General features: G+C 43.5%; 1 protein-coding gene across 1 annotated transcript in view; it reads left to right on the top strand.

Moving 5' to 3' along the window:
* The first annotated feature begins 3,589 nt into the window (after positions 1-3,589).
* The window catches only part of NEDD4 (NEDD4 E3 ubiquitin protein ligase), a 165,615-nt gene continuing 156,243 nt past the window's right edge, over positions 3,590-12,961 (top strand). Inside the window, exon 1 of the mRNA XM_024232665.3 lies at positions 3,590-3,790. Coding sequence (XP_024088433.1) covers positions 3,746-3,790 — 45 coding nt within the window. The 5' untranslated portion in view covers positions 3,590-3,745. The remainder of the gene's footprint in view (positions 3,791-12,961) is intronic.

Raw genomic sequence — 12,961 nt, 5'->3', positions numbered from 1 at the left:
ATTCAAGTTTTCTCTTTCCATTCTTGTAACTTCTTCAACAGTGACGAATGTGGTTCTCATTATCATTCATATATTCGCTTATTGGATCACTTGTCTCTACAAATAACTAATTTCCCATTTCTGCCATCACCAGTCCACCAAGCAAACCCTTCCTTGAACACACTTGGGTCCCACTGCCTTGCACCTGGCCGTCTCTCTCACTACCTCCCACCCCTTGTGGGGTGAGGAAGGCATTTTAAAAGATGACCATGATACCTGAACTCTCTTCTTTACTCCTTCCTCTGCCTTGTTACCTGGAACATAGATGTAATGATTGAAGCCTGAGCCACTCTCTAGACTATAAGGGTCACACCTACAAACATCAGAGCAGTGAGCTGTAAAGTGCCTGAATTTCTGACGCTTTGGCAGAGCAAACTAGCCATATTAACCCTGCCCTGCCCACTGTCTAGACTTTACATGACAGCCATATAACATGAATCTTTAAATCTTATTAGTTTAGGTAACTAACAGCCAAATGTAATTCTACTTGATAAAGATGTCCACAGCTAGAGGCCAGCGGGAACACAGATACATCTACTATTTCCAGGAGGGAGTGATGAGAACCTTTATCACCAAGATGAGGGAGCACAACAGCCTGTTAGAAGTCAGAATCCAGCTTAGCAAAAAGAGGCTCAGGGAAGACCAATGAATTGATTGGGGCTATGTATTCTACCACTGGAGGTAGAAACTTAGTTCATTTCGGAAAATCAAATAAACATTTCTTGCACTACTGAGCTCTGGATCTGAGATGGGCTCTATGAAGAGAATAGCTGAAACTATGGTAATGGCAATGGCAATGGATGAGGTCCAGGGAGTTTCCAGTGGAAGAAAAAATGAACCTTAAAAATCTCAAACATTAACTATTAGAAAGGAAGCAGCCAGCAGATATTAACAGTAAGAGAGAATTAAAGGAAAACTTCTGAACAAGACTTTTTTATATCCCTTAGAGAATTAATTACCAACATTAAAGTGCATTTCGTATCGTTACCTTTCATATTGTTACATTCCACATCAAATTTTGATCCCAAGGGGTGATATTTTAAAAACTAGAAACAATTTCTGCATCACAGTGAAATCTATAGGCAGAGTTAAAAAGGGTTAGCTAAGTACATAGACTACTAGAAAGTCTAGACCAGGTTTACTGGTTTTCATTCATTTCTTGTTTCTTAATCAGTTTGGAGCCTCATGTAAAGGCAGATTTGAAGGGAGACAAGACTCAAGAACAAGAGATAGAAGGGGTGATGCTATTGGAGGTTGCTAGAATTGCCTGGGTTTTGACTTGGGATGATCCCTAGCACAGGTATGAGGCACAGAATAAATTGTTATGCACCATGTCACATTCTTCACACGTGCCTCACATGGTTACACACATACTCAAACCAAATCAACATGAACCTAATCGAAGGCAGCCTAGGTGGACAAAAGGCCTTCATGAGAGTTCTGCGCAGTTGAGTGACAGGTAGAGGAGTTCTTCATTCTAAACAGCTTTCTCAGTGGTGGTTATTGGACCACCAGCTGATATCACCATCTCGATTTGAGCTTCCTTTAATTTCAGGTGCCCCTCCTAGCTGTTGACTGGGATACAATAACTACTCTAGTTCATCTTGTATTGGTAGCTGCCTGTTTAATTCTTCATGATTTCATATTCAGAAAGACAGAATAAGAAATCATGAGTCAAATCAGTGGTCTTTAAAGGTATCATCACTAATACCTATTGGGTACATCAAATGGCCAATTTGCTTTACTTTATAATCCCTTCGGGATTTACTGATTTTTTTTTTTTAAATTACCAGTTTTAGGCTGTGTATACTTCTCATATATTCATTAAATTTTAGTAGCTGTAACGGAAGCTGTTTTTACACGTTTGTAATTGTGCCCTGAAATGACACTGAATTAACTTAAATTCAAATGACTTAACTAACTTAAAATTAAACATAAAAATGTGTATCATGAGAGATGAGGGAAATATTCGTAAAATAGAAGGGCACACGGTATTTTCAGATTATTTTATTCTTAACCCACAAATCCCACAGATATGTGACAACTTAAAAAACAAATTAATGCTCTCATGGGTTTTTAGATTTAGGTAAGCCAACAATTCCTGACCATTCTGTAATTTTGTAGTCACGTTTGATTAAGTGCCATCTCTTTCCCCCTAATACGGATGAAATCTGAATTGTGTATTAACAGAATTTTGATATATATTATATGAATGAAATGGATCCTACCAAACATAAAGTACGACAATTGAGGTGGAGTCTTGTTCTGTCGCCCAGGCTGGAGTGCAAGGGCGCAATCTCGGCTCACTGTAACCTCCTCCTCCCAAGCTCAAGCGATTCCCTTGCCTCAGCCTCCCAAGCAGCTGGGACTACAGGCGCCCGCCACCATGCCCAGCTAATTTTTGTGTTTTTAGTAGAGACAGGGTTTTACTATGTTGGCCAGGTTGGGCTCGAACTCCTGACCTAAGGTGATTCACCCCCTTCGGTTTCCCAAAGTGCTGGGATTACAGACGTGAGCCACCGCGCCTGGCCAAGTACGACAAAAATCTTATGTAACAAACCAGTAATATGGGCTATAGCCTTGTTGCCACGTAGCATCTTAAACTGTTAAAAATAAATCAGAGTTATTCTGAAATCATTGAGGAAAATAAAAATTAGATTTCGAGATTGCAGAATTGTGCAAATTTCTGCAAATGTATAAAAACAACATGATATAAATTGTGGCCTGGGTGTTCATAATTCTCCCCAGACTCTTTTATGGATGCCTTATTTGGTGGAGGTCTTCCTGTAATTATGGAACTATAAAGCCCATCAGACAGGAATACTAAAAAGCATGATTATTCCATAACCTTATTCCACAGCAGGAGTTATTCTACAGGAGGTCCTAGTTCATTTTATTTTTCCCTCTTCGTCACTGCCTTCCGGTGGTGCTGCGGCTCAACGCCCAGCTAAAGCAGGTTTAGAGGGTCAGCCTGGAGGTTGGATTGTTACTGGTGGGATTTAAAGATGGACAGACCATAGGACAGCAAATAGCCTAGGAACTGGCACTGTTTACAAATCCTAGGGAGAGAATTTCAGATCCCGAGTCCAAGACTGCTGCGATCCCTCCAGGCCTCCCCATTTGCTGCCACGCTCAGGCTTTCCCTGGCGGTCCCCAGTTCCAGCCTCTTATTGGAATGACAGCCTTAACTGACAAGAAAGCCCTATGATTTTCCGTTTGGGATTTAAGCGGGGATTAAGCTCACGGATTCCCAGGCGTCTAGTCAAAGGCCGAACTCTGGGTCGGATCTCAGCGAGACTTGTTGCTGAGGAACACTGCAGCTTGGCTTCCCGGCGCTCCCCGGCGCTCCCCGGCTCCCCGGCGGGCCCGTCAACCACCCACCTCCCGGGGATGGGACCCAGGGCGCGCCCCGCCACGCTCGCTCCCCACGACACGGTCCCCGCCGCGCGCCCTCCCCACCCCCCGAGCCCCGCCACGCGCGCCCCCGCCCAGCCCCAGGAGCGCGCGCCACCGGCCTTTTCCCGCCGCGCTGCCGGGTGCCGCTAGTGCCCGCTCGCCGGGGGAGGCGCTGCTGTCGCTGAGGGAGCGCCTCCTCCTCTTCCTCCAACTCTTCCCCGCCTCCTCCCGCTTCTCCTCCTCCTCCTCCTCCACAGTTGCCTGCCCTGGGCGGGGGCGAGCGCGTCCGGTTTGCTGGAAGCGTTCGGAAATGGCAACTTGCGCGGTGGAGGTGTTCGGGCTCCTGGAGGACGAGGTGCGGGGACCGTGGGGCTGCGGGGCGGGCTTCCCTTCGGGTTATTCAGCAGCCGCACCCGGGGAGGTAGCGGCGGCGGCCACGACCGGAGGCTCCGCTGTCAGCCCCTCCTCCCTCGGCGCGAGCCCGGGGAGCGCGCGAGGCGCCGCGGGGACTGTGGGGGCGGCTCGGCGCGCGGGCGCTGGGGGCTCGCTGGAGGGAGCAAGCTTGTCGGGTCCACACCCGCCCCTTCCCGGAGCGGCCGCCGCCTTCCTTGTCAGTTTCCTTCAGGAAGTGTTGAGGAGGGGGCTAGGCGGCTGGTGGGGGACGCACATCACCGCGCCAGCCCCTTCCTGCCACCCCCGCCGGGTATGCAGAGCTCCCAGGCGTTGGGAGACGGTCGCAGCATCCCCGCTGTTGATTTGCTTGCTCTGGCGGAGGCCGGGCCGACTTAACTTTACGGACTTCGGTCTGGAGAGTTCCAAGTGAATTGTCATTCGCTGGTTTATTTTTTTATTCTTTATCTGAAATCCTTTTTAATCCCCTAACTAGAGACAGGGATGGGAGAGCAGGAACGTAAATTTTCCTCCTCCTCTTTAGCAACAAGTGTCTAGTGTGAGAAGTTCATGCTTAATTTCACCGGTCGTCGTTGATGTTAAAAAGTAAAGCCAAAAAAGTATACATACTTTATAAAGAAGTTACCACATCTGTTCCCTTTGAAAACTAGATTAAGCTCTGGGATTTGAAGAAGGCAAAGCTGTTTCTTTTCAGCTAAATAACTAATGCTGATTATGCCTATGCTTATTAAAAATATTGTAAGACCATTTGGAAAGGTTGTTCCGTCGTAAATGATATGTGGCTTCTGTGTGTTCTTGGAGATTGTCTCAAAAATGCAAATGGGTGGGAGATGAAAAGGCTGTATATAGTCTAACAGTGACTGGTTCCGAGTGAAAAAAATCAAATTTTTTGCCTTCTTGTTGGCTGACTAAGCTGCCACATGTACCTTTTATCAAGATTAGACCCAGTTAACTGAAAATCCATGAACCTAATTTATACTGCTTGCTTAAGTATTGTAATACTTAAGTTGTATTGTTCCTTCTCTTAGTACCTTGGTGTCGTCAAACATTTTACACTTCTCTTGAGAGTTCTTTGTTTATAAAGGGTGGGCAATTTGTTAATGCAGTCAAGTTATTTCAGGATATTTTGAGAATGCTTACGTGATGCGATTAGAATTTAATTTCCTAGTTATTGCTGCCAGAAGAGAAACAAAGTGATGATGGACAAATGGTGGCGGCTCATAGTCCCTCAGAAACAATAGTCAATGTGTTATAGCTAAAGATATCATTCTAGCTAATGGCACCTTTATTCTGTAGATGACATCAGAAGATAGTACAGCACTTCACCTGTGGTCGCTTTCTTATCAGTCAGATTTCCCTGCTTGCTACATAGACTGCCCAGTGCAGTTAACTTCAGGCTGGTGTCCAACCCAATCAGGCTGGCCTTGGACTTTCTTTCCCTGCTGTATTCACAGGTAGGCCCTGCTAGTTGCAGATTTCTCATCTCACCGCCTTCCAGCAGAGCCAGTTGATCTTAAAGAAAATAGTGCCAAAGGTATCATTCACCATCTGTTTTCTCCCTCTTGGTACATGAACAGTGTTTTTAATTATCTGCTTTAGTAATTTCTCTGTTTTCAGTTATCACCCCTCTGCCCAGCTGAAATAAAACTAATTGTGGCAGTTAATGGGTGGTCGGTAAGGACTGGGGCCAAAGGCCAGAAACTCCACCCTTTGAAATGTGGATTTCCTGAACTTGCTGAAGGATTTGTACTTCTAGGAAGTTTCATGGAATGTGGCCTATCCCATTCACATTCTGGCATTCTGGGAGTTCTGGCTGTCAGTTCCATGACTCTAATTTGCTTCTGTCCCCCCTCTATTTTGTCCACATTGAGGAAGGGAGTGAGATAGGAAGATAAGAGACATGATGATGAAGAATCTTCCACTTCTTCCATTGTAATTGGATTATTCATTCAACAGACATTCATTTACTGTTTGCTCTGTACCATGCATTGTGCTAGGCACCAGGGATAGAGAGGGAAAAAAGACAGTGTGAGCCTCCGACTGAGGGAAAGATAAAAGTCACTTTTTTTCTTGTGGAGGTTGCCGTCTCCACTGTCATTTGCCATTTATTTTCTGGTGCATCACAAAAGTAAAAGAAGGATGGGAACCACACTCCCCCCTCCTCCCTGCCCCCAAACACCCCTTTTGTTAAAGGAAGAAAGCATTGCAGCTATGTCACTTCTAAAACTCACAGACTAGTCTGGAAATAGGCAGCCCTCTGCTGTTGATTAAAAGTAAAGTGCTTTTTCATTACAACAAAAGGAGAAGATTCTTATTTTAAATTTGAAACTAAAACAGGGAGAAAAATAATTTGAAATGGGACAGAAGATAGTGAAAGAATTGTAATTTAATCAGTATATAGTGAATAGTCGCTGAGTCAGTGTCTGAGCATATTAGCACTGAAGTATGCTAAAATGTAGATCATAATACCTTTCTCTCACTTTTCAGTGAGTTTTGGCTCTTCTTCCACATATAAGTGACTTATAGTAAGAGATCACCCTGGCTGCATGTGCAGGATTTTACCATTAAAGTGTTAACAAACAAAGGAGGAAGTGTAGTATAATTTATACCAGATTTGCTGTGGTCACTTGAGATTAACAGTAGAGAATAACACGCACTGATCTTTATTGGGGAGCAGTGTGGTGGATGCGGGGACTGGAATTCAGCATCACTTCCCACCTCCTTCCCATGTACCTCCCTGTGATATGGAGGTGGGAAAACTAAACACTGTTTCCCACACTCCATTGAAATTAATGGACTGGATCCAAAATAGGCTCCCCAGTTAAGTGCGCTTACTTGAGATTTGGGGAGTGGAAATGAGGTGGAGCATATTGTTTTGTTTCTTTGGCTTTTTCTGCTGATGAGCACAGTCATGTAAACATCGAATTTTTCTGCAAAAGTATTCCAGTATCTGGTAACTTGCTTTGTACATATTGATAGGAAGTCACCGAAGTAGTGGTGGTGGTGGCTTCCAGACGTCGATTGATTATATTCTTGAAGTCATCATTTCTGATGATGACTCCTGATCATCTGCCTTTCTGACTGGGAGAGGTAGTAGCTTTCTGGGTGGGTCAGTTCTGCCATGTTTCTGATCTTCTAGAACTGCAGTCCCCAACTGTTTTGGCACCAGGGACCGGTTTCATGGAAGATAGTTTTTCCATGGACCGGGGATGAGGTCTAGTGGTTTCAGGATGATTCAAGCACATTACATGTATTGTGCTCTCTACTTCTGTTATTATTACATTGTAATATGTAATGAAATAATTATACAGCTCACCGTAATGTAGAATTAGTGGGAGCCCTGAGCTTGTTTTCCTGCAACTAGATGGTCCCAAGTGTGGGTGACGGTAATGGGAGACAGGGAGACAGTGACAAATCATCAGGCATTAGACTCTTATAAGGGATACACAACCTAGATCCCTTGCATGGACAGTTCACAATAGGGTTCATGCTCTTACGAGAATCTAATGCCGCTGCTAATCTGACAGGCAGCAGAGCTCAGGAGGTAATGTGATCGATGAAGAGCGGCTGTAAATACAGATGAAGCTTTGCTCACTGGCCTGCCACTCACCTCCTGCTGTGTGGCTGGTTCTTCAGGTTGGGGACCCCTGCTTTAGAAGTCCAGCCTAGCACCTACTCTTCCAGGTCTTGCAAAAATTTTGTAAGCATCTAATCCCCTGTATTAGCTTCTTTCTTCTTAAAGCATCGAGAATGATTTCGGTTTCCTATAAGAAAGCCTGACTGAAGCAAGGAAAAGAAGGAAGGAAATAAAGAGGAAAGAGTTTAGAGTCTCCGCTATCCTGTTGGAGAGTGCAGTTTGCACGTACAGAATAATAGATGCCCCTGGTGGCAGCAGCCACAACAATGCATAAGCAACAGGGTAAGAAGGGCATATTCTGATACTTCTGGACCCACTAAGGCTGAGCAGAAACTGACCCTTACTCAGTCTGGGAACAAACTTCCCAAACCTTTATGTACTACACACAAAGGAGGAGAAGCATAGGTTAAGCAGCAGCTGTATTAGTAATTTCTCCCAATCTTTCATGTATTGTTTTTGCCATTAGTGCTTTTTTGCAACTCTTTAATTCCAGGATCATTATAAAGTATTTTTCATGGACGCAGGGACTAAAGAAGTGAATATAGTGTATTTTTAAAATAACTTATTTTTAAATTATGTATTTTCTTTTGAGACGGAGTCTTGCTGTGTCACGCGGGCTGGAGCGCAATGGCGCGATGTCAGCTCACTGCACCCTCTGCCCCCCAAGTTCCAGCGATTTTCCTGCCAGGGTAGCTGTGATTACAGGCGCGCATCACCATGCCCAGCTAATTTTTGTATTTTTAGTAGAGACGGGGTTTTACCATGTTGGCCAGGCTGGTCTCGAACTCCTGACCTCAGATGATCTGCCTGCCTCGGCCTTCCAAAGTGCTGGGATTACAGGCGTGAGGCACCGCGCCTGTCCTATTTTAAAATTATTTTAAACCATCAGAAAAGTTGAAAGTACAACACAAAGAGCTCCAGTATCCTTCTCATGCAGATTCTGCAACTGTTAACCTTTTCACTGCAATTGTTCCATCACCTTTTTTTTGCCATTTTCATTAATCTTTTTCTGAACCACTTGAGAGCAAGCTGCAGACACAATGCCCCATCATCTTTAAATACTCTAGTGTGTATTTTTCTAAAACAAGAATACTTTCCTGCATAACAACCATACACCCTTCCAAGCTAGGAAATGGACACTGATACAACAATGCCATTCAATCCACAGATACCATCCAAATTTTGATAAATGTTACTAATAATTTGTCTTTTTCCTTTTCTGGTCTAAGAACCTATCTGGGAATATATATTGCATTTACTTGGCATGTCTTTGCAGTCTCTTCTAATCCATAACATTTCCTCAGTTTTTCTTATCCTAGACAGTTTTAAGTAGGACAGGCCTTGGCCGGGTGTGGTGACTCACGCCTGTAATCCCAGCATTTTGGGAGGCTGAGACAGGTGGATCACGAGGTCAGGAGATCGAGACCATCCTGGCTAACACGGTGAAACCCCGTCTCCACTGAAAATACAAAAAAAAATTAGCCGGACGTGGTGGCTGGCGCCTGTAGTCCCAGCTGTTCGGGAGGCTGAGGCAGGAGAATGGCGTGAACCCGGGAGGTGGAGCTTGCAGTGAGTCAAGATCATGCCACTGCACTCCAGCCTGGGCGACAGAGCGAGACTCCGTCTCACCAGAAAAAAAAAAAAAAAAAAAAAAAAAGAAAGACTGGCCGTACATCCTATGATGTTTCTCACTTTGGGTCTGTTTAGTGTTCCTTGATGACCATGTTCAGGTCACACTCTCTTGGCAGGAATCACAGAAATGATGCTGTGTTCTTCCCATACATCACACCAGGGGACACATGATGCTGACTTGTCCCTACACTGTCAGCGACCTGAATCACTTGGTCACCTTGGTGTCTGCCAGGTTTCTTCTCTGTAATGTCACCCTTTTTCCCTTTATAATTGATAGTATTTTCGGGGGACATAATTGTAAGATTACGCCAATATCCTATTTCTCATCAAGTCTTCATCGTCAGTTTTAGCATCCATTGATGAATTCTATCTGAACCAAACACCACTATTTTGTTTTCTTTCCATCTCTGTTAGTTGGCATTCTATGTAAGAAGAGCTTTCCTTTTCCTGTCATTTATTTATATCAGCATAGACTTATAAAATGCCACTTTATTCAGCAGGTTGTAATCAGTTACTGCCATTAAATATTTTATTGCTCATACTGTCCCAGTTTGTCCAGCGGGAGCCCTTTCAAGGAGGTTCCTAGGTCTTCGTAACGAGTCCCCATCATTCTTTGAACACTTTCTGGCAGAAGTTGTTCCAGGCATCTCTTGTATTTTGCTTGGCTCAGCTATCTACAATCAGCCATTTTCCCTAGGAGCACTGGTCCTATTTAGTATAAAATGGTTTTTACATGCTACAATTTGGGTACTTGGTGTGCTCATTGTTACTGGGATATACTCTTGGACCATCTCTGAACAGTTAAGCGTGTGTGTGTGTGTGTATGTGTGTGTGTGTACTGTATACACATATATAAGTATACACAAAGATCTATAGCTATTTCTATATCAATCTGTAAATGCATAAATTTAAAAATCATGAATTCATACTGATTTTTTCCAATTCAAACCTAATACCTGAGTTCCTTTATAGCCATAAGTACCTTTTCTAACGGTGAAAAAATTTGACTTTTATTATCCTTAATATATTTGTTCATTTACCTATGTGTTCAGTGTAACTAACTTCCTGACCATGCAGACATCTCCTCTGCCACTTCAGGTCTTCACATCCTTGGATGCCAGTGGGAATATTGCTATTCTCTATGCAGCATCCCTATGCAATGCCATCCTCCTCTCCTCAGTACCCTTGCCAGTGGGCACCCTTCTGATGCATCTCTGCATGGCACCTCCCTCCTCCCCTCAGTGCCCTGTGCTGGCGAGCATGCCAACCATGCACCTCTGTGAAATTCCCCCTCACCCCACAGACATTTTCTGTAGTGGTCTGTGATTGACTGCTCTGCACCAGGAACAGAAGAGGAGAAGGAATTATAATTTATTTTATAGGTAATTAGGAATTCATATATCACATAGGAGTAGAATCTTTGAGCTGGAAGAGACCTTGTAAATAAATCATTTAGGGTGAGCAGGGGTATAGAAAATGGGATTCTTTTGGGTTGGAGTTCTGGCCCTGTCCCTTACTTGGTGAATCTTGCATAATTATTTAACATCAGTCAGAGCAGGATATTTAAGTCTGCTGATTCTCCCATCCCGTTGCTGTCTCAGAAATATTCTATAGCATTTGGAGACATGCAGGAACCAATTGAACACAATTGCTTCTCAATCTATCATGGTTATCTACTCCAGAGCTGAATCTTTAAGTCAGATAGCTGATTTGAATTGCTAAACCCATTGTTCTGCTGAATTCTGTGGCAATTGATGTTACTTCTTCTTTACAACTTATATTTCTTCTGGCCTCCTTGTCAATGGTGTCAAAGTTTAAGAGGATAAATGAATGGGGAGGGGATAGGGGAGGCCTGGAGATAAATGCAGGGAGAAAGGCACAGCAGAAACAAAAAGCATTTTGATAAGGCTTTTCTGAAAGTTGAGTAAATATGTCTGTAGCCCATTATTATAACTCATGGCTGGACTCAAATGTCTAGCTTCGACTGATGTGAGACATGTTGGGGCAATGAAGAGAGTAATATGAACAAACAATCATGGCCGTCAATAAAGATGCTTTAGTGAAAGTATTCTCCTTTGGGAAAAAGAGTCAACCTAAATAAATAACAACTGCCTTTAACTGAATACCCACTATGTGCCAGGCACCAGGTTAGATTTTTTCATACTTTAGCTGTAATCATCACAACATTATTGCAGAAGTAGGAAGTATTACCCCCATTTTAGAGATAAGGAATGTGAGATTCTGGTTTGTTCAAGAAGCTTCTCCCAGTAGGTAGCAGATCTGGTTTTGAAACGCAGATCTCTTTCATAACAAACACTTGGTCCTTCCACTTTCCTGCTACAAATACACAAATAAAATAATTTAACAGAAGAGACTTTTTCTCAGGAATATGATGAATGTGAATGGAATGTGTGCAAAATTAACTTGTAATTGTTATGCTCTCATTTCCACATCTTCTGTCTTTTCTTGATAAAGCTTTTAGGTAGACCTCTAAAGTACTTGATTTCTGTATTTGCTTAACAAATATTTGATGAACACTGTGTATCAGGCACGTGGGTCAGGGCATGAGGTATAATGATATACAATATACTTTACCGATTTTATAGCCAAGAGGGAGAGAGAAACATTAAATAAATTATCACACGTCAATGTTTTATAAGTGTTATTAAGGAAAACAGTGTAAGATGAAAGTATTTATAACAGGTTGAGTGCAGTGGCTCACGCCTGTAATCCCAGCACTTTCAGAGGCTGAGGTGGGTGGATCACTTGAGGTCAGGAGTTCGAGACCAGCCTGGCCAACATGGTGAAACCCTGTCTCTACCAAAAATACAAAAATTAGCCAGGCATGGTAGCATATACCTGTAGTCTCAGGTACTTGAGAGGCTGAGGCAGGAAAATTATTTGAATCCCGGAGGTGGGGGTTGCAGTGAACCGAGACTGCGCTGCTGCACTCCAGTCTGGGCAACAGAACAAGACTCTGTCTCAAAAAAAAAAAAGTATATCTAAAAATTAATTAATTTTATATGGTGTGGAGAAGGGGGAAAATATCAAGGAAATTGAAACTAAGGATAAATAGGTGTTAGCAGATGAAGAGTGAGGCAAAAAGCCTTCTGAGTAAATAGAACCACATGTGCAAAAGATGGGATGGAGACGAACATGAAGGTTAGAGTGCTAAAACAAGAGGGACGATGTCAGCAGATGAGGCTGGAGAGGATAGCCTGATCAGGCAAGGCCTGGCATGCCATGTTAAGGATTTGGAATTGGATACCAAGTGGAATGGAAATCAAATGCGCGCGCGCGCGCACACACACACACACACACACACACACCCCGTTGTCATTATCATCAACATTATTTTTCATAGTTAATATTCGTTCCTCATATGCTTAACATTTGTTTGCTAGTTATTCTTTATTTCTTCTTGCTTCTTCACCTTTCCATCTGGGATCACTTTTTCTGCCTAAAGTACATCATCTGGAATTTTTTTTTTTTTTTTAAGAGATGGAGTTTCACTCTTGTCGCCCAGGCTGAAGTGCAATGGTGCAATCTCGGTTCACTGCAACCTCTGCCTCCTGGGTTCAAGCGATTCTCCTCCCTCAGCCTCCCGAGTAGCTGGAATTACAGGTGCCAGTCACCATGCCTTGCTAATTTTTGTATTTTTAGTAGAGACAGGGTTTCACCATGTTGGCCAGGCTGGTCTTGAACTCCTGACCTCAGGTGATCCACCTGCCTTGGCCTCCCAAAGTGCTGGGATTACAGGTGTGAGCCACCGCCCGCAGCCCTAGAATTTCTTTTACTGACTGTTTGTTGGAATTGAACTTTCTCAGTTTGTGTTTTTGTCTGAAA

The sequence above is a fragment of the Pongo abelii genome, chromosome 16 (assembly GCF_028885655.2).
Source record: "Pongo abelii isolate AG06213 chromosome 16, NHGRI_mPonAbe1-v2.0_pri, whole genome shotgun sequence".
In the NCBI taxonomy this organism is placed as follows: Eukaryota; Metazoa; Chordata; class Mammalia; order Primates; family Hominidae; genus Pongo; species Pongo abelii.
Note: the sequence above shows the minus strand (reverse complement) of the source record. Positions and strands in the feature narration are given on the sequence as shown.